The sequence below is a fragment of the Heteronotia binoei genome, chromosome 2 (assembly GCF_032191835.1).
Source record: "Heteronotia binoei isolate CCM8104 ecotype False Entrance Well chromosome 2, APGP_CSIRO_Hbin_v1, whole genome shotgun sequence".
Classification (NCBI taxonomy): Eukaryota; Metazoa; Chordata; class Lepidosauria; order Squamata; family Gekkonidae; genus Heteronotia; species Heteronotia binoei.
Window position 1 is genome coordinate 173,162,279 of NC_083224.1, and position 21,553 is coordinate 173,183,831.

The 21,553-nt window shown below is 45.0% G+C and overlaps 1 protein-coding gene across 2 annotated transcripts in view; it reads left to right on the forward strand.

The window, feature by feature from the left end:
- Positions 1-21,553, forward strand: part of PAPPA2 (pappalysin 2) — a 159,617-nt gene that overhangs the window by 55,491 nt on the left and 82,573 nt on the right. For both annotated transcript variants that reach the window (XM_060232479.1, XM_060232480.1), the window contains exons 3-5: positions 14,865-15,010; positions 17,854-18,147; positions 20,078-20,270. In XM_060232479.1, coding sequence (XP_060088462.1) covers positions 14,865-15,010; positions 17,854-18,147; positions 20,078-20,270 — 633 coding nt within the window. The remainder of the gene's footprint in view (positions 1-14,864; positions 15,011-17,853; positions 18,148-20,077; positions 20,271-21,553) is intronic.

Consider the following 21,553-nt stretch of genomic DNA (forward strand, 5'->3'; position numbering starts at 1 on the left):
CTAAGGAGTCAACCAAAAATGCAGGAGAGGAATAAATTAAAGTTTGTTAAGAACAGCTATGTAGGATGAGGCCTGCATTCTGTGTCACACAGTGGGGCCAGGATACTGGCTTCAAAGCAAACTCCACATGTTTATTCAGTTTCCTTATGAAGCCTGCCACCAACTCCTGCAGCAGTGAATTTCACAGGTCATTGAGTTCTTGTGAGAAAGGGAGAAAAGTACATCTTTCTCTATCCTGCCACCCTCAAGCATCGTTTCTCCAAGTTATAAAGTCTTTTTTGTGGTGTGGTGACCAAAATTATACCTGCATGTGTAGTTGGAGGGGATAAATTAATTTTAGATTTTTAAACTTCTTAAACAGTGGGTGGAAGGGTAAAGTTTCCACTATATATTAGTAAACACGCTTCCCCCCCCCTCCACAGATGTTGTTCCTGGAACCTCTTCCACGCTGATCAACCACAACCCCCAGAAGTGTCCTTTTCCAGACCGTGCCTGGGAGGGTCCTGATCCGAAAAAGCACAAGGAATTTGGCCAAGTGATCTCTGAGTTCATGATGGAGATAAATAACCACGAGAGCGTGATAGACCGAGAGAGTATTGAATTAAGAAAACACATCCTCATGATGGAAACTGAAAAATTTATTTTGGATGCAAAATACCGGAACTACAACCAATTTGTTGAGAATTGTGTTCCCTAAATGAATGAAAAATCTAAGCACGGGGTCCCCGGCGTGCAGGGTGGTGGTGGTGGGGGGGCGGTTCTGCCAGAGAATGCCACTGAGGCACTAAACACCTCCCCACCACCTCCAGAAGGCTCTGTTAACTCTGATGGAGTGAGGGGAGAGGAGGAGGAGGAGTTGGAAGCAGCCTCCCCACCACCTCCAGAAGTCTCTGCTTGCTCTGACGGGTGGTGGTGGGGAGGGGAGGAGACGGTAGCAGCCTCCCCACCACCTCCAAAAGTCTACGTGGAGTGTGTCAGAGGGTGGCAAAGACCCTATGATAGATTCAGATCCCTGGTAATCAGCGAGGAGTTCCGATTTGTCAATTTAGAACATGCGTTCCTTTGCTCAGGCCATTGACGTGTTAACACATGGGCTTCAGGAGGTTTTGGATGAGATAAACAGACGCATAGAGGAGGGTGATTATGTTCAATTGAGGCTTGAGGGTGGGGAACTACAAAATCCGCTCTTTTCATTTAAAAAAAGAAAAAATCAGCTAATTGCTTCTGATTTTCTGGATTTTGTAGTTAATATGCTCCAAAGGTTCTGAGCAACGATACTCTGCGTTTAATCGTGACCATAGCCAAACTTCCCAGAGGTGGTTGTGGTGCACGCCGTAAAATCAAGTCTATTCCTTACAGTTTAATCGTTGACAAAAAACGCAGGTTTTTGGTAGATTATTCCTATTATGACAACAACCTTTGTTTTGCAACAGGGCTAGTGGGTGTTATGAAAAGAGCAGAGAGTCCTACTAATGCAGACGTCTTAGAGGCTGCTAAGAAATTACACACCGAACTGAAGTGGTCTGATCAGAAACAAGTGGGTCTCAATGACATTTCATTTGTTGAGGAGCATTTAAAAGTGAACATCCAGGTGGTAGTGTGTTCAGAAAAGGGGTGGAGCATATTTAAAACGCAGTCCCTGAAATATCCTGAGACCCATTTTATGCTTTTGTATCAAGATCATTATTTAGGCGTATTGAATGTTCAGGGGTTCATGGGATATTGGGATTTCTGTAAGCACTGTCACACCCTGGACCACCACAAGCATGATTGTTCTTTATTTTGCAGAATGTGTGGGACCTCTGAATGTAAAAACATCAGCGGTACTCCCCCGACTGCTGTTTCTACTGTAGCAGCGAATTTTGCTTAAAACGAGGAGTTGGCAGCCAAGGATGAAATTTCCTGTCCCTCCAGGGTTTGGTGTAATGCAGGTCTTATGTCGACATGAACCACCAATATAAAGAGTGCAGGGGGAGGGTCTGTAGACAATGTGGTGGGGTGCTGGAGGAAGGTGAGGATTTTCATGACCTGTGTTACTTAGAGCTTCTGAAAGAGCCGCCTGTTTCAGCAAAATACATATTTTATGATTTTGAATGCACTCAAGATGGTGGGGAGCACAAGCCCAACTACGTTTTTGCTAAAGCTTTTGACCAAGACAAAGAATGGCGCATAGCCAGTCAAAGTTGGGAATTTATGGGTGAAACGCGTGTGTATGAGTTTCTGAAAACAATTACTTCCAAGAAGCAGTTTAGAGAAATTACCTTTATTGCCCATAACTCCAAGGCCTATGAGTCTTACTTTTATTGTTAAACAGCTGATTGAAGAACGGATGGATCCCGAGCTAGTTGCCATAGGGCGGAAGCTGATGTGTGTTGAGTATTAAAAGCCTGGACATAAAGTTCATTGTCTCTTTGAACCATCTCCCCATGGCCGTCTCTAAGCTGCTGAAAGCTCTCGGGTTTGCCCAGAGTAAGGGGTATTTTCCTCATTTTTTCAACACAGAGGAAAATCAGTCTTATGTGGGACCATTACCAGAGGCCAGATACTACGGGGTAGACCAGATGATGCCCAAAGAAAGGGAGGATTTCTTAAAATGGCATGAGGAAAATCATTTTAATATCTTTGATCTCCAAAAAAAACTAGCTTTTTATTACCAGCAAGATGTGAACATTTTGGAACAAGTTTGTACTCTGTACCGTTCTGAGCTTATGAACATGACATCTTAGGACACTCTCTCCATAGATCCCCTGCAATATCTCATCCTAGCGGGGGTCTGTTTAGCCATGTACAGGTTTAATTTTCTGCAGCCTCTCTCTGTGGCCATTGCCCTTCCCGATGGTTATGACAGGCAAACCAAGAGGTTTTCATCTTCTTCAATTCAGTGGTTCTGCTACTTAGAGCACTCTGAAAAGATCCAAATTTGCCATGCACTGAAGGGGGGTGAATTTAAGGTGGGGAAGTATTCCCTAGATGGGTATGCGGTGGTGGATGGTAAAAGAACGGCCTTTGAATTTAACGGATACTTCTGGCACGGCTGCACCCAATGCTATGATCCTTTCAAAATCAACAAGGCAACTGGGGAACCATTTCAATACCTTTATTGTGCCACCAGGCAGAGGAGTAATGACCTTAAAAGAATGGGATTTGAAGTGAGGAGCATCTGGGAACATGAGTGGAATCACTTAAAAAACTCAAATGAGTTTGTGAAAGCCTATTTTAAATCAGCTCAGTTTTCCAAACCTCTGGTTCCTAGAGATGCCCTATTTCAGGGGTGCACTAATGCCATTACCCTCTACTACAAAGCGGTGGAAGGGGAGGAGATCCACTACTATGATTTCACCAGCCTGTACCCCTTTGTGAATGCTAGGAAAACATACCCTCTAGGCCACCCCGAGATCATCCAGAATAATTTTGCACTTCTGATAGGATATTTTGGATTGGCTAAGATCAAAGTCTATCCCCCAAGAGGGCTTTTCTACCTGGTGTTGCCTTCCAAGGTGGACGGGAAGCTGCTTTTTACACTGTGCAGGGCCTGTGCCGAAACAAAACAGCAGGAAACCTGTACCCATACCAAAGAGGAGAGGTTTCTAGTGGGCACGTGGGTTACAGCAGAATTGCAGAGGGCTGTGGAGAAAGGTTATCAGATTGTGAAATCTTTGAGGTCTGACATTTCAAGGACAAATCCAATCAGTTGTTTTCAAAATACATTAAAAGACATCTCAGACAGAAACAGGAATCTTCAGACTACCCCGACTGGTGTGTGACAGAGGATGATAAAGAGAAATACATTGCAGATTTTATAAAAAGGAGGGGATCCTCCTCTGCCCCGAGCATATCCACCCCAACCCCGCAAAGTGTCAGATTGCTAAACTGTTTCTCAATTCTCTGTGGGGTAAATTTGCACAGAAAACAAACTTGCCAACCACTGAAATTGTGAGAGATCCAGACTGTTATTTTGAGTTGCTATTTTCAAACAATTACAAGGCTGCCATGAGCAGTTTTATCAGTGAGGATGCCGCCTGCATGTCTTGGAAACACGCTAAGGAACGTTTCACATCTCCCGGTTACACTAATGTGTACATAGCGGCTTTCACCACCGCTTATGCGCGATTGGAACTCCATGATCTCTTTGAAAGTTTAGGAGAGAGGTGCTTATACTCAGATACCGATTCCATGATCTTTGTGAGCCGCCCTGGTGACTCGAGCCCACCTATGGGAGATTATCTAGGTCAGATGACGAGGGAGGTTCCCGCGGGGCAGTATATGACATTTTGTTTCAGCGAGTCCTAAGACTTATGGATACAAGCTGTCAGGAGGGGAAGTGTGTCTGAAAGTAAAGGGTGTTACTCTGAATGCCGCTAACAGAGAAAAGATCCATTTTGACAGTTTGAAGGATTTGGTTTTTACACACGTTTCCGACTCTGAGCCGGGCAAGATCACGGTGAGTCACCTGGGCATCGTCAGAGACAAACAGAAATTTGTCATTAGAACAAAATTTCTTTAAAAAACTCAGAAGGTGGTTTACGACAAACGGGTCCTCAGGGAGGATTTTAAGAGTTTGCCCTACAGGTACTGAAATGGATGGTGTCACCCTTTCTCAGCCATCCTGGCAGGTCCCAGCAATTGTGGGAAAAGTTATTTTATTAAAAAAATTACTCTTGAATGCAAAATCTATGCTTTCTCTAATGCCTGAAAATATTGTGTGGTTTTATTCATGCTGGCAACCATTGTATGAGGAATTGCTCAAACGCTATGCTTTTATAAAATTTGTAGAGGGTTTGTCGTCCAACTTGAATGATGATGAACTGTTACCTCCTAATAAAATAAACCTGGTTGTTGTGGACGATCTGATGACCTGTGCTTCTGGTAGTGGGGAAATCAAAAGTGCTTTTGCTAAATATGTCCATCACAGAAAGTACATGGTGTTATTTAAAAACCCCAGAGATAAATTACAAATAGCAACTCTGGCCAGGCAGATGTACTCTGGGAAAGCTGCCTTTTTTTATGGAGGCTTATGAAGATGCCACATCAAAGCCCTTCGGGTACCTGGTGGTGGATTTAAACGCAACCATGCTGGACTTTTACAGACTTTGTACAGACCTGTTCCCCCCTGACCTCCCCATGTGCTACTGCAGGGGGGAATTAAAAGGCGCTGACACTCGACTCCCTGGGGTTTTTAAGGAGAGCCTGCCCAACACTGTGGAAGCATGTCAGCATGTTTAAGAAGAAACGGGCTCTTTTGAAACTAGTCTCCAAATCTCTCCCTTGCCTGAAGAAGGCTATTTTGGCTGCTGCTCCCAACGACCTTATCAAGGCCATTGTGGAGATATCTCTAAACGCGCTGAAAGGTGTCATACCCCTCTCTCCACGACAGAAAACAATCCTGCAAAAAAAAAAAGGTCCGTCATTAAATCTCTTAGCAGCTCTAAGATCCCTCTTACAAGGAAGAAGAAGCTGGTGAGACAACAGGGTGACTTTATAGGCTCTCTGCTGGGTTTTGCATTGCCCCTGATTACCAATTTTCTAACCCCTTCCTGATGGAGCATGCGGAGAAGATGTACCTGGCGCTTACCCAGCAATTAGAATGCCTATCTCACCCACGGCCCCTGGAGGTAAAGCCCATCAGGCACACGGCTGTACACTTTCTAGACAGGGAAATGAAAGCCGTTCTAGAATTCGGGGACTTGACAGAATACGATAAGGCCAAACTCTACGGTTCTCTCCTTCAGAAATATCTAACCGACATCAGAATGGGGGAAGAAGAGAAAACAAAGTTGAATCTATATCTCCCCCAATCCGCATTAGCAGTGGGCACCGATGAAAAAAATCCGATCGTTTTTGAAGAGGTGCTAGAGAATATACCCTCGAGATACAGAAACAATGCCCATGTGCTGCTAAAGAAAATTAACCAAAACAAAGAAACTTTTCTTTACAGAGGGGCGCCAGTTGCTGGAAGCACCTGTTGGACTTGGTGAAGGCTATTACTCAGACTAGGCCTCCCTCTTCTGTCTCCCAGCCTAAAGGCATGGGTGTGTTTATGAGGGCCCTGGCCAAACTCAGTGTCCCCTCTTCAGCGGCTGGCACCCCCGCTGCCAGAAAAATGTTGGAAGACCTGAAAAGCCCTCCGTCTCCAGTTTTAAAGCGCACGCCTGTAATTTCTTCTAAAAAACAAAATGTTTCACCCTCCTTATTTCTTCTAAAAGAAAAAAAACCAAGAGTATCAAGGTGGTTGACTAATGAAGAATAAATTTTTAAAAATCAAACCGTTGTCTCTGTTTTTTTGGAAGAAAGACGCGTTAAGATTTCAATAGCTTTTATTAGGGGTTGCTAGAAACACAGGATTGAGCACGGGTAGGGGTTGGGGGAACACATCTTCACGACGCTGTCAAAGGGGGCACCCCTACATCAGTGGTACAGAAAAAACAGACAGTGGTGACCGCATATTGTGGATGTGGGTCCTTGGAGCCTCCTCCAGTGGAAAAGGGTCTTGTTAGAGTTCTTTTTGCAGGGAGCTGATCGCTGGGGAAGATGCCCAAGAAGCTTTTTCGGGTGAGGATTGTCTAGTCAGGCACATGTTAGCTGGACCGTATCCATGTTACATGTAGTCAAAGAGCACGTTGCGGTTTTAGTTGATCTCAATGACGTTGTCAAACATCCCATACATGATCAAATTGGGGAAGTGCTGCCACAAAGCGTATTTCAGCTCTCAGGTTCCCCGTTTTGATCAGGGAGTAGTGGTCAGCACACGCCTGATTGGGAGAGAGGTCAAAGGCAAACAGAGTGTACCCGTTCCGATACTCGTCACGATCTGTTAGGAGGGGTCTATCCTGAAGATGCTTCGCCGTCGTTTGCACCAAGCTCATGTATTCTCTCACGTTGTTCCCCACACCAAAGTCGGGCTGGAAGGGCTTGGGGGGGGGGGATCTGCTCCCCATCCACATATAAGGCTGCAAAGTTAATGTTGTAATCTTTAAAGTGGAAAGGGTTTTTGATGAAATTGCTGCTGAAAACTTCGTTGTCCACCGGACCCATGACCACCATTTTGGGGAGCTGACCCAAAAACAAGTTGTCTTGGTTACTTACATGGGCGCCTGCTGAGATACTGAACGCTTTCATGCTGACATGATCCACAGGGTATTTTGCAGTGGAGGTCAACAGTGCCTCAGCATGGGCCAGACGGGCACCTGGGGATACCCTCACTTTTTTCACAAAGAGAGAGGCTGAATCCCTCTGAAGCTTAAAGCGTGTCCCATCTTCCACACCGCTTATCAAGCAGAAGGTGTCACTGCTGCGGGTTAGTTTGATTTTCACATCCACTCCATTTAGTAGCAGTTTTTCTTGAAAAAATAGGTCTGCATGGAGATGACCTAAAAAGTCTATCACCCTGCTCTCGGTCGTTAGTTCTGCTCTCTTGGCAAACCCTTTGTTGAGGGGATTTGCTAGGATGGTGGACTCGTGTTGTCCCGCCGTATCCTTATAAAAACCACCAGCTGAAAATTGCGTGGCTAGGGTTTCCCCGCTGTAGTTGAGCAGGGTTTCAATCATTGCCCTATAGGGGTAGCAATTATTGCTCTGACTGATCAGATGATCGCTGATGGTCACGTCCAGTTGACTGAAGATGGATGCGATCGGGTAGTTCACCAGCGCCACTCTGGCATTAGCTGGGAAGTCGGCACTGTCTTCTCGAGTAATTTCACATAGAGGAGAGTATTGTGTAAATCAAGGTAATCTTCTCCATTACCAGCTATGCAGAACTCTAGAGGTGCAGATCCTGTGAGGGCTGATAGGGGTGGGACCTCGATATGCAGACTTTTCTCAATGCAGGTGTGCTCCCCATCCACGTAGAGATCACTTGGCCGAATTCCTTGTGCTTTTGGGTGGCCACCCCCACCACTTCACTAAGAACTGCTTCTGTTTCTTGTTTGTCCGGGTTTTTATAATTTTCTCTATTTTGTATGTTCTGTCTTTCCAGTGAGTTACTTTTTGCAACTCCTCCAGGTAAACCCCCCCCCCAGGATCGATTCACCATCAAAATCTACCAGGTGGTACATAGGCCTCTTGCCCCTTCCACCCACCTCTTATATAATAAAGATTTCTTCAGTGAAATTCTGTTCATAACCTTTTTCAAAAGTTCCCTTTGTTCTAGAGACCCTCACATGGTCCCCTTTTCTAAAGAGAGCTCTTGTTTCTTTTTGGGGGGCCCCCAGGACCACACTATACACATGACTCCACACAGTAGGCACTTGACATTGACAGGCCGTGCCTGAATAGCTTTGTGGTAGCTGTGGTTATAGCTTTTGACCAGATTCTGCAACACATCCGTATACTTAAGAGTGCTATTGGCCGTAAAATACCACCACATCTTGGTCTTTAAAGTTATGTTAAATCTCTCCACCATAGAGGCCTTAACTTCATTGTTGGTGACAAAATGGTGAACTCTGTGTTGTTTTAACAGGGCAGCCATTTTTTTTATTGAGAAACTCTTTGCCCCTGTTTGTTCGTAGCTTCTGAGGGACCCTCCCCGACCCCCTAAAAATGCTTTTAAAAGCGGATGCTACCTCTGCTCCTCCTTTATCTTTTAGAGGCACAGCCCATGCATATTTAGACAGGATGTCTATCATCGTTAGAATGTATTTGTAGCCCCTGTTGTAACTGGAATACTGCATCATGTCGACGGGGTCCCTTTGCCACTGTTCATCAAAATCACCCACAATTACCTTGTTTCTTTTGAAATGCACCCTGGCTTGTTTATGCAGAGCATAAGCATCTTGATCATTCAGCCACTCTTTTACCTCTCTTCTGCCCAATCTATGCCCCCTCTTAGTGACGGCCTGAAAGAGTGCTTCGATGCCCCCCAAGCTCCCAGCCTCACCCAGCCAGGGGTATAATAAATCTCATTTAAAATATCCCGGGACTATTTCTTCATCAACTGCTTCTTCTATGCACAGAACCCAACAGCAACAGAAGAGCTGAACACTTTCCTCTTCCATTTTTTCCGGGGTCTGCAGATTCATTGGCACGCTTAAATGTTTCTGGGACACTCCTGAGAAGACCGGGTGCACCTAGGTCTATCTTGCAGGGTCTGGGCCCAAAAAGTTTTCCTACAGAAATTTAAAAACATGCTGTTTTTCATTAAGCCCTACAAAACTGTGGGTTTTCAGGTTTGGGGGTACCCCCCAGCACCCTAAAAACAATACCACAAGGTTTTCCTCCCCCAGAGGCATGTCTAGAGGTGTCACACGGTAGCCCAACATGAATCATGTCTCTCACCTAAGCCTACCTGTCAGGGCTGTCGTGGCTATCACAGAGCTTGTCCTTGAAAGGGCAGCTTTTAGGAGGGCTCTCTTACACCCACCTGCCTCACAGAGTGTTTATTGTGGGGGAGGAAGCTATTGGAAACTGTGAGCCGCTCTGAGACTCTGTGTGGTGGGCAAAATATAAATCCAGTGTCTTACTATTATTTCTAAAGTGTGTGTGTGTTTTTTTTATTTTAACAAATCAGAGATGGTAGCAAACGGGGTGGGAGGGTGGGGGGATTCCTCTTCAGCATTAGAAATGCTGGTTGAAAGGTGCAGCAGCCATTGGCTGAAAAGATCCACATGATTCCCTGCTTTCTAATTGGCTAAAACCTCCATTTCAGACGGGGTAAATTCTGTCTGGTAAGCTACCTTGATTGGAGCCCCGCTTATCTAGTCCCTCCTCCTCAGCCTGGCGCACTGTGTTGAAACTCTAGCAGTCAGTAAGCAGGGCATCTGGTGGGGAATACACATTGCTGAAAAGGAATTCGCTTTCTTTTAGAAAAAAAGATGGGGGAAATGGTCTGCTTGGTAAGCTTGCAGCTAGCTTTTGCTTTATGGCTTAAAACTTTTTGCATGCTAAAAACTTCCTGCTCTATGAGAGGGAGAAGAGCCGGGGGTCTCTCCCTCTTTTGGAGGGAAGGGGGGTGTCTGTATAAAAGCCTCTCCATTCCAGTTTCAGAGGAATGTATGGGAAAGCCAGCTTAAAACTTTGCTATCTCTGCAGTTTCTCTCTATCTGTCCTGCTTTAGGAAGCTGGAGGGTTTTTTTCCTGGGAAGTGCTAAAATCCTGAAGGAACCTGTGTGTAACTGTGTATTTTAAATGGATCCGAAGCATTCTATGGCTGGCTGAAGGGGCAAAGGGTATCTCACACACACACCCTCTGTCTTTCTCTCAGCACACACCATGTCTTAGAATGTCTGTGGCCCTCTGTGGGGCAAGCAGGAAGAGAGAACTCCTGTTGCTCTAAGTCCCTGCAAACATTTGCTCTGTCTGTGAGGCAGGAATTTGTGATTTCTACTCTTAAAATACAGCTGCAAAAAACACTAAACATTTTCCCCACATTGTACAAAAGCACACTTTCCAAAACCCCTTCTGTACAAAAGCACAGTTCCCCCCAAAAATAAAGCTTGCACCAGCAACAGTTGCCATTTTGCCTCCTCCTTCTTCCCAGAAGTCCAGGCCCAAGGGGGATGGCTCCACCCACCCCTGACAGTCCCTGGTGGGTGGGAGGGGGGAGCCAGGAAGACGGGACTTATCTCCTCATCAAATCTTGATTTTGACAAAAGCAATGTACTAGATACTACTGACAGATGTTTGCACTGCTAGGAAGACCTTCCCAGCTGTGCACGGTGCATCTGGAATTGCTGCCTTCCATCAGGAGAAGCTCCCCACCCAGCCTGGCAACAAGTGTAAGGATTACAATCATGTGGGCTTTTTAAAAAAATTCTAATGGAATTAAAAATCATGGGGTGACTTCATCCTCTTATCTGGGCAGGCACCCTGCTAAGCCACTTTGCCATCCTTCATGAAAATCTTACCCCAGTCTTCTGTCTTGCATTAGGAAAACAGTTGCCAAATAAATCTAAACACCATTTCAGAATGCAGATCCCCATTTCTGTATTTCAGAAGCATTGATAGGATTGCAGTGGTGAGTGTGAGTGTTTTATTAGGGAGGGGGCCGCAGTCTTTCTCTGCTCCAAGATGTCTCTTGATGTTGAAAGACAGAAGGGGCAAACATGTGGCAATATGGGTAGGTATGATTTGCACTGTTCTGCTTGCCCCCAAAGTAGGCTTCCCAACCTTCCTGCCCTGGCGGGGGACCCCAGGATTTACAGCCTCTTCCCCCGCTCTCCAAAAAAACGGAAGCGGGGGGGGGGGGGGAAACAGCGCCAAGGAGCGTGGCGAGCCGCCCCATCTCAGAGGAGCAGTTACGGTGAAGCGGAGAAGAGGCGGCAGCAGCGCAGCGGCATCGCGTGCTCCACTCCGCCTCTGAGGTGAAATCAGAGAAGGGGAGGGTGGAGGGAAGGAAGACATTTAAAAAGGTGTGCCGTCCCTTGAAATGCGATGGCCAAAACTCCCGTTGGGGTTCAGTGATGCTTGTCACACCCTTGCTCCTAGCTCCACCCCCAAATTCTCCTGGCTCCACCCCCAAAGTTCCCAGATATTTCTTGAATTGGACTTGGCAACCCTACCCCAAAGACATTTTATCTTTTGTGGTTTCCTTGGTGTAATTTGTTTCTAAATTAATGCATTTGAGGCCTCCTCGCTGGAAAGGTTCCTCCCCCCGTGTCATCTTCAATAATTAAACTGTCTTATAGCCTAGTTCCACAAAAAAATGGTCAAAGGGAGAGTAGTCTGAAGTGGGTAGTAAAGCAGCTAGGCCTTGTTTCATCACCTTGAACTCTGTAGTCTTGGCCGTGAGACTGTCATGGGTATTTGGGTTCGAGGTTCATCATCTGCAGGAGAAAAGTAGTTCTCTGATATTTTCCCAGAGACATTTGTGAGAATGAAAGGCACCCTGCCGATAGGCCCCTCTCAGAAGCCTAGAGAGTTCTGGGCTATTTCCAGCTTTTGAGACCCTTGGTCATATGAAGATGATGCATGATGTGTATAAAAACAAGTTGTAAAAGTCATCAAAGGCCAACAAATTAAATTTGAGATCTAGACCAAATGGCTCTCCTTCCTCCCCCCCCCCCCCCTTTTGATTGGCCTTGCCAGCAATGGACCTCTTCAGCTGATCCAGAATCTTCATAGTTTTGCAAGCATTTAGCCAACATTTAGCCTGTTAAATTCCAGTACACCCCTCCTGCCATCACTAGTACCTATCCAGTGGACTTTAGGAGAACCTCTCTCCCTTTCCTCTCCCTTTCCTATGATTCTTTCTACTGCCTGCCTTTTTCTTTCCTTTACATTCTCTCTCATTTCTCTGCAAGAGAGGCTCATTGAAACGGCTGTATTGATGACAGAGCCCTGAAGTAAGAATGAAAGCAGAAGTCTCTGTGAGTGTTTGAGTTGCACAGAAGTGGAACACAGAGAACACACATGATTACAGACAATTTTTAAAGCTCAAAAATCATAGGAAAATTATTTCCCTTTCAGTTTGAAAGAGAACGCCACAGCATATGTTAAACCACATTGTTTCTCTGTCACATGCCAAACATTCTAACTGAATTAGTGTTATGGACAGAATACACTTTTCTCACTTTTCTTCTTTTTGTTTTTATGTGTCGATCAGCTGAACAGAGATCTATGAGCGCATAAAGCCATGTTGGTGGTATGATTGGGCAGAAAGGCAGGCTATAAACTATGGTAAATAAATAATTGATAGAAACGGTGATGTGGCTGAGATGGAAATTTTGACAGTCAGGATGCAACAAACATGTTATGACATGTACCCATCTTTCAACCACAAGCAAAGAACCTGTTACCAGTAGAAATACTAAGGAAGCCTGAAGAGAGTTTTGGGGTGACAGAGGCTAGCAGAGGCTTTTATGAGATGAGGCTGAGATACCAGCTACAGTTCTCCCTGGAGAAGTTTGACTCAGCCACGGCTATTCAGTTATTGACTAGTGTAAAGCACTCTGAGAAATTCTTTGAAAAAAATCTTTGAAACTTCAGTTAAATGTTTTGCAGCTCCCCCCACCCCCCCACCATTCTATTTCTGGCAGTCTGAACAAAAACAGCCTGCACCTTTCCCCTTAGATCTTCCTAACAAAAAGGGATGCTGACTTCATTTAAAAAGAAAAGGCAAATGGGGAATTCAAAGGAACTAACATTTGAAATAGAAAAAGATACGTGGCAATAGATTGTTATAATGTTATTGTGATACAGCACAATAGCAATTACCATTTTTTAAACAAAAAAGCTTGCAGAGAGCTCTGTGATAGTGTGGCAGGGAATAATGGTGGGGAAATGGTGCCTGCAAAGGATATTGGATGGAAAAATGGTGTGGATTTGAGCGAGACCTTTCCAGGATGAGAAAATGTGTACCTTTCCTTCCAAATGGTGCGCTAACAGGCCTGGACTGCATTACACTATGGCAACCCTTTACCTTTCCTAAATTGTCAACACAGAAATATTCAATTGCAGATGGTTGCCACGGTAGCACAGTATCCAGCTCCATGTTGACGCAGCCCCAGTATTTCTACAGAGGGGGAAGGCTCAAGGGGATAACATTGAGTTGCTGAGGAAGAGACTCTGTCTAACATTGGCACTGATGCTTGTTTATGACAGATGAAAATACCAGTGGAAACACCAGCAAAAGAAGGAGTCCCAGAGTGTTGTCCATTCCAGACTTATTTTGGTCTCTGTTATTTGTTGCTTGGTCCTGTTGGGTAAGGTTCATTATTGGAAGTTGGCAGTTTGCTTTTCCAATGGAGTTAAGGGGACTGGCCTGGCCATCCCCATCCATATTGAGCTTCTCTTTATGTTTTTGGATCAGTGCAAATCTGCTTGTGCCGACTTAATGAAAGAGTGATTTATAATGAAGAGTTAGAGAGAGAGAGAGAATGCACTTTTACTGGTGTCGTGGGACCCACAGGCGGCAGTGAGAAAAAATGTATCCTCTAAAGAAGCCGCGGGAATATCAATGCAAACTTGACTGACTTTAGCCCATGGAATTTGGATGCTTGCAAAGCTTTGGAAAGGGTTTTTTTCCTCTCTGAGATAGACATACTCATAGGTCAAGAACCCAAGTTTATTTTTAAGATTTGTGTCTCCTGAATATTTCTGGAGTGCTGAATGAGTTTCTGCCTAATGTTTTCTGCTTCTGGGAAATTAGTTTTGCGGTTCCTCAAGAGTGCCTTCTCTCTTTATGCTGTATCTAAGGCTAACACGTGTGTACATTTTCATCCCTTGAAGACGGCAATGCCCAGTAATGGCTTTCTTGTGTCTGTGGAGCCATTACAGGTGTAATTTTCACAAGTGGAACTTGTATATTACTATAAAAGAACAATTATTTCCATTTGAGACATTCCTCACATTCATTTGCACTTAAGACCTCAGGGGCATCATCTAGAACTTGCCTGTGGTATGTTCAGTAGTTCAAACCATATCGTGGGTTCTAAACTATGGTTAATATGAGCAATTGTTTGTTTTGGTGTAAAACAGTGATCCCTGAAGTAGTGCCTTTGAGTAACAGATGTGGATCAGCATCTGTCGATGTGTCCTTAAAAGTCTAAAATTGGCCATAGGTTTAACATGGTTGGGGACCCCAATGGAGGAATTGAACTGTAGGTATGTGTGTGTGATTGTGAGTTTGGGCAGGGATGGAAGCAGGTTTGAACTGTACAATTTGTGTCCCAAGAAGCTGAACACAACATGATGACCTGCCTTATTTTCTGAGGTCAGTCCTGCTTTCTGATATCCTTTGTAGAATGGAAATGCTGCGAGGCCTGATGTCCTTCTGCATGCCATGGATATGACCTGCCCTCTGCAACTTTTTATTAACTTTTTGAGCATAAACATATGTGAAGGATATTCTATCACTGTGCTATTAAAATGTCAGTTTGCTTCTTTTCATTGTTGCTTACCTCTCTGTTCTCTCTACCTCACCATCCCTGCAGTGCATACATGAGTGTGAAGGAGCTCAAGGAGGTGCTACAGCTGAACAGCACTCACTTCCTTAATGTCTACTTTGCCAGCTCTGTTCGGGAGGAGCTAGCGGGGGCTGCTACCTGGCCCTGGGACAAGGATGCCCTCAGCCACCTGGGTAAGCCTGTTCTGGGAAGTATGCTTGCATGATACAAGCCATCTGGCTTGAAAGAAACTTTCAGCTGGACCTGCAAATAGATTTAGTATTTTCCTAAATAAAAATATAGAAGCCCAACGCTTATGATGGAGAATAATTCTTTAGCTTAAGAGGTGTTGATTATTTTATGATTGCTATACCCCTCCCTCCCCTTCCCCTCCTCTCTATATTAGGAGGGTTTAATTTGTGACAGGGCTCTATCTGCCATCTACTGTGGATGTTGTACTCCTTGTGCTGTGTGGAGATTGACCGTGGTTCTCAAATGACGAGGGAAAGGCAAGCTTAGAGGAACACTCCAGGCCTTGGCCCTGATGTTAAGATTTTCCTGTAAAATGTTTCTTCTCCTCATGGACTTGGAAAATGTGTGCACAGTTTTTTCTACGACTGTACCTGCTGGAGGCTCAGATAGAGTTCAGTGGAAGCCATAGACAGAGTTTCCATTGGTCAGTGGCCATCAATATTCTTGGTTCTTGTTCCTGATGTCTTAAAATGGAGCTCTCATGAACAAAGTGGGGCAATTGGTGGAAATCATGACCTCCTCTTAAGAGACGGAAGGGCCCTTAATTTTTCTTCCCTTTGTTTTTGGATCAGGCCATTGTTTTTGCCTACTATGGAGAATGAACTTTCAGTTTTGTGGATTCAAAAATTCAGAGCCACCAATCCATCTTATGAAGTAAATTGTTCACTTAAGTACCTGTAGCCTGCTGGGCTTTTGAGAAGGCCTGAATTACTGTGAGGTAAATTCCGTGTTCCTGAGGTGATGCCAAATAATTGGCCTTTGGGTGCTTAGGATGATTATGAGACTCAGATTTTGTTTTGAAAGACAAGGCCTTTGTGAATGCGGTTCACACTGCTAAAAGTTCATATCAGATGTGAAAGTCCTAACCTTAGTGAGGTCACTTACAGTCAAAAGATTTGGGTCAGAAGCTGATTCATATCAATTCCAAAGGTAGAGGACAGTAGTAAGTTTGGGGAGCCAAAATGATGGAGGAATTGAAATAGTGAGACGTTGCTGAATCTTTTCCTGCAAGAGAAGTTTCTGAATCCATTTGGTTCCACTTTTCTAAAAATCCTGGTTTGGTGTCAGTAATGCTTTTAGCCTTGAGCAATCTGCTGAAACTTTCACAAGGGATCCTTTTTCTCCTCAGAGGAAATTTTGTGTCTTCACTTGGTTTGAAAACAAACTGGCAGTTGTCAGTCTTCAAGAAGGGGGATTAGGCACAACGTCATGGCCTCCTCTTTTTTTTGATCCTCACTTTCTTGCTCATATTTTCTCCAGCAGACAGAGTTTCATGTTTCTCTTTGAAAGCGGGAAGAGCTACCATTTGCAGCTAGTGGTTGACACAGTGGGATTACTGCTGGGCTCGAACATCCCATTACCTTAGCTATTAGCAAGTTTTTCTTTCTTCACTCACTTCCATTCCTCTCCTTTGCTTTCAGCAAGGGAGCCTCCTGCCTCAGACTGGGGTTTGGCTGGGAAATCTGTCTCAGTTTTCTTTGCTGTTTTGTTTGTTGACTAAGGACATTTCCATTCAGTGAATTATACTCTCAGACATGCCATTTTACCATATAAAAGGAACATACTTTCCTTGAAAATACAGGTGGCCTGGTCATGGGAATCAGTCAAAAAGTACTTGTTTAGATGGAGGCACATATCTTATATTCTGATAGTCATGAGTGCCCCAGTTGGCAGATATCTAAATTTGTGGTTCAGGGCCACACAGACTGTCAGCAGATATTTGTGCAAAATTAGGAGACCCCTCAGGTTTGTAGAAAAATCTGAAAACTTTTTGAAAAAGCATTGGGAGGTTTAAATCCCCCCCTCCCCAGAATAAAACAGTGGTATCTGTGCGTGCAGAGCTAGTTTTCTTCTGGAGAGAACTGCTGGTGGCAGCATCTGAGAGCACTATTCTGGGTATGGTACCAGAGCCTGGGAGTATTGGGGTAAAGTTTGGGAAAACCTGGTTTTAATACCCACTATTCAATGGCAGTTTGCAGGGTTACCTTCTGAAGACGAAATGGAAGAAAGGAGAATGATGTTGTAAGTCAGTTTCGGTTCCCACTTGGAAGAAAAGCAGGGTATAAATATAAACAATAATTAATGAGTCCTGGACCCAACCATGCCGTTAAGGAAACTTAAGCGTGATCCACTTGGCCTCCTGAAATATTGTTCTGGGTGTGGTGATGGTGGTCAGCAGACCTTCAGTAGCAACCTAGTGAAGATCTGCAGTCAGTGGAAGGGAGGATTAGCAAAAATCAGCATACCTTAAGAAACTTTGGGCATTAAAATGTTCTTAAATGTCATGGGATCCAGGCCAGGGTGTTTGTCCCATGCACTTCTTTTGTGAGGAGGAGTGTCACTGTCCATAGCTCCTGATTGCCTCTCAGAAAGTTTTGCTACTGCCCACAACTGCAAACAACAGCCAAAGGATTAGCTGTCTTTTGGGAGTAGTTTGTGATGCTGTGATGCTGTTTTTGAAGCTATCTGCTGTGATTTCTCCCCAACCAAAGAACACAGCTTGTTGCTGGGACCCATCTTTGGGAGCACAGCTTACTGGGATCCTTCCTACCATTTCATTTTATAAGACCTTCCTATAATGGATTGACTCACAAGTCAACATCCAAGGTTAGCTGGCTGAGAAGGGCTGTTTCAGGTAGCCAGTGCAAACCCTTCCCTCTGCCTGGATTGCTGACCATGCAAGTTGCAACCTCTTATGAATGTTAGCATTTAAATTAGCACAGGATACTGGATTCCCCTGTCTAGATAATATATATCTGGACAATGATTTTGCTTTTGATTTCAGGAGGAGTGGTCCTCAATCCAACATACTATGGTATGCCAGGACATACAAACACCATGATCCATGAAGTAGGACATGTCTTGGGACTCTACCATGTTTTTAAAGGGGTGAACGAAAGGGAGTCCTGTGATGACCCATGTAGAGAGACAACACCGTCTATGGAGACTGGAGACCTTTGTGCAGACACAGCCCCTACACCCAAAAGCAAGCTCTGTCGAGACCCAGAACCTACCAATGATACCTGTGGCCAGACCCACTTCTCTGGAACTCCATTCAACAATTACATGAGCTACACAGGTAATGAATGGGAAAAAAGGATGATGCTTAGCTGACTTAGTTCAACAGCAGGTGACTGTAGGCCATGTTGTCATCCCTGAGGTGCTGAGAATATCTGCTATAGTGTTTATGAAACTGAGGTTGTCGCTCTTTACACTGGAAAATCATGAGAGAATCTGAGCAATCAAAAGGTGAAGGCTTCACATACATTTCATTTACAAATTGCATGGGTTGTTGACTTAAGTTATTTCTTGTTCAAAGGAGTTAAATGATTTCAGTGTGTTAGGGGGTGCCAGTATCAGGGGTCTTGGTCACATTTGCTTGCGAGAAAGCTCAGCTGGAGAAACAGAAGAACTTGCCCACCGTTAACCTTGTGCTTGCAAATGATTCTGTGTATAGGTAAACATGGAAATTGCTTGCAAATCTAAGACCAATTCTTCACTAGCAGGGAAGAGGAACAGAAAAAAATCTGGAGAGCAAAGAGAGGGTACCAGCCAGGATGGAAGCTGTTGCTGTCCTCAACAGAAAGCCTGGTGGAACATCTCTGCCTTATAGGCCCTGCAGAATTGCATAAGATCCCACAGGGCCCTGATGGTATTTGGCAAAGTTCCACCAGGTTGGGGCCAGGACTGAAAAGGCCCTGGTTGAGAATAGCTGGATATCTTTGGGGCCAGGAACCATTAGCAGATCTCTATCCAAGAAGCATAATTCTCTCCCAGAGACATATAGAGGAGAAGTTCACACATTCTCTCAGCCTAGCTAGCCTTCTCATGGTTGTTACGACTAGGGAAGGAAGAAAAGAGAGCCAGTTTGGTGTAGTGATTAAGTGTGTGGACTCTTATCTGGGAGAACTGGGTTTGATTCCCCACTCCTTCACTTGCTTGGGTCAGCCATAGTTCTCACAGAGCTGTCCTTGAAAGGGCAACTTCTGTGAGAGCTCTCTTCTCACTTACCTCACACGTCTGTTGTGGAGAAGGAAGGTAAAGGAGATTGTTAGCCGCTCTGAGATTCAGAGTGAAGGGTGGGGTATAAATCCAATATCATCTTCTTTTTTATTGGAGGAAGGGAGGAGGAGATACACATGTACTAGAAAGATGAGGAGGACTCCTTCGCTTTGGCCACCTGAAATGTTTTGCTTCTGAAGCTGGGAGATAGAGGCGATGGGCTAATGCCAGACTCTGGAAGCTTATAAAAGACCTGCCTTGTCCTGCTTTTCTCACTTGGTATACAGTTATTGCAAGACTGGAGTGGAGGGACAGTCTAGAGTGCTCCTTCACACTTCCTCCACCTTTCATCAGAGCCCGCTGAGGATATGCAAAAGTCCTACCTCAGTTTTGTACAGTTTTCCTGTGAGGGCTGGAGCAGAAAGCCAGATGCCTGGCTCTCTCTAAGGTGGTTCACTTCTGTCTGAGGGGTACCATTTCAGGCTGGAGACAGGAACCCATATGATTAGATGTTCACCCATGTAAAAAAAGAGCCCCAAAGAAGCTTCCAGTCCTCAGCTGCACTGGGGGGTTGCATTACACTGGAACCTTCTGTGATGTGCATACATTTTGAGGGGAGTTCAAGACTGGTGGATGAGGGATATATGTTATAGAACTCTTTCTGTTCTGAGAGCCAGTTTGATGTAGTGGTCAAGTGTGTGGACTCTTTATCTGGGAGAACCGGGTTTGATTCCCCACTTCACCACTTGCAGCTGCTGGAACGGCCTTGGGTCAGCCATAGCTCTTGCAGAGCTGTCCTTGAAAGGGCAGCTTCTGGGAGAGCTCTCTCAGCCCTACCTACCTCACATGGTGTCTGTTGTGGGGGAGGAAAGGTAAAGGAGATTGTGAGCCACTCTGAGATTCAGAATGAAGGGCGGGATCTTAGAATTCTGCTCCCCCCTCCCCCCAGATTTGGATACAGCCCTGTTCTTGAGTTGTTTCACGAGTTGTCCTTTTCTTTCCCACAGATGATGACTGCACAGACAGTTTCACCCCAAACCAAGTGGCTCGGATGCATTGCTATCTGGATTTGGTGTATCAGCAGTGGAGCCAGGGCAGAAAACCCACCCCTATTCCCATGCCACCCCTTGTCATTGGGCAGAGCCAGGACTCCCTCACCATACACTGGTCACCCCCCATTAGTGGGGTGCTTTATGAAAGGTAAGGAGAAGTTGTGTACGTTTGTGTGGATGTGGCTCGGGGTGATAGTGTGGGATAAGAAAGGGATGTCTCTGAACCCTTTGCTGCCTGATCCCTAACCTGCCTTAGTGATGATAGTGCTTGTATGGAAAGCCAGGGCTTTTTTTGTAGCAGGAACTCCTTTGCATATTAGGCCACACACCCCTGATGTTGCCAATCCTGGAATTTACAGTAGGTCCTGTAATAACAGCCCTGTAAGCTCTTGGAGGATTGGCTACATCGGGTGTGTGGCCTAATATGCAAAGGAGTTCCTGCTACAAAAAAAAAAGCTCCGTAGAAAGCCATGTCTTATGCCTGCACTTAATTCATCTTAAGGAGATAAGAGGGAGTGGAATTGCCCCCAGACTGTCGGTAACAAGGTAGCTGTGCCATCTTCTCAAACTGTCCCCAGCCTTTTTTTTTTGTTTGTTCACTGTCTTTCCCACAATGCGTATTTTATATTTTAGTTTATTTTAAAACATTTCTCTTTATCAGCAGCACTCAAAGTAGCTTTATCTTGGGCTAATAAACAAATGTGAAATCAGAGAAAGATAGAAAAGAAACACACCTCATCCTCACTCACAAGCTATCAAAAGCACATTGGAAAAGCTCAGCTTTCTATAACATCTTTGCATGAGTGAGGACTTTCTCAAGTCCTTGGAAAGCCTATTGTGAAATACAGGGAAGCTCCAGCAGAAACAGGCATCGGTGGCCTGAGCGGAGGAACTCATAACACTTCCTGGTGTGATGCTTTGGAACTGCCTTGTGGGCACATGTAGGTGGAGGAGGTCAAGCAGATGTGAGGGTCCCAGGTCATGAAGGACTTTAAAGGTTAGCACCAGTGCCTTGGAATGAGCATAGAAGACATGTTTGTATTGGGCAGCCCAGTTTCAGAACTGCACTTGGCCATGAAGCATACTGGGTGACCATGGGCCAATCACTTCTATCTCCACCTAGCCTACCTTACAAGATTATTGTGAGGTTAGAATGGGGGAGCGGCAAAACGATGGACACTTTCATGAGGTCTGTGGAGGGCAGGTGGAAGAAGAGTTGGTTTTTATGCTCCACCTTTCACTACCTGAAGGAGTCTCAAAGCGGCTCATAGTTGCCTTCTCTTCCTCTCCCCACAGAAGACACCCTGTGAGGTAGGTGGGGCTAAGAAGGCTCTGAGAGAGCTGCTCTTAAGAGAACAGCTCTGAGAAAATTGTGACTGACTCAAGGTCACCCAGGAGGCATCATGTAGAGGAGGAGTGGGAAATGAAACC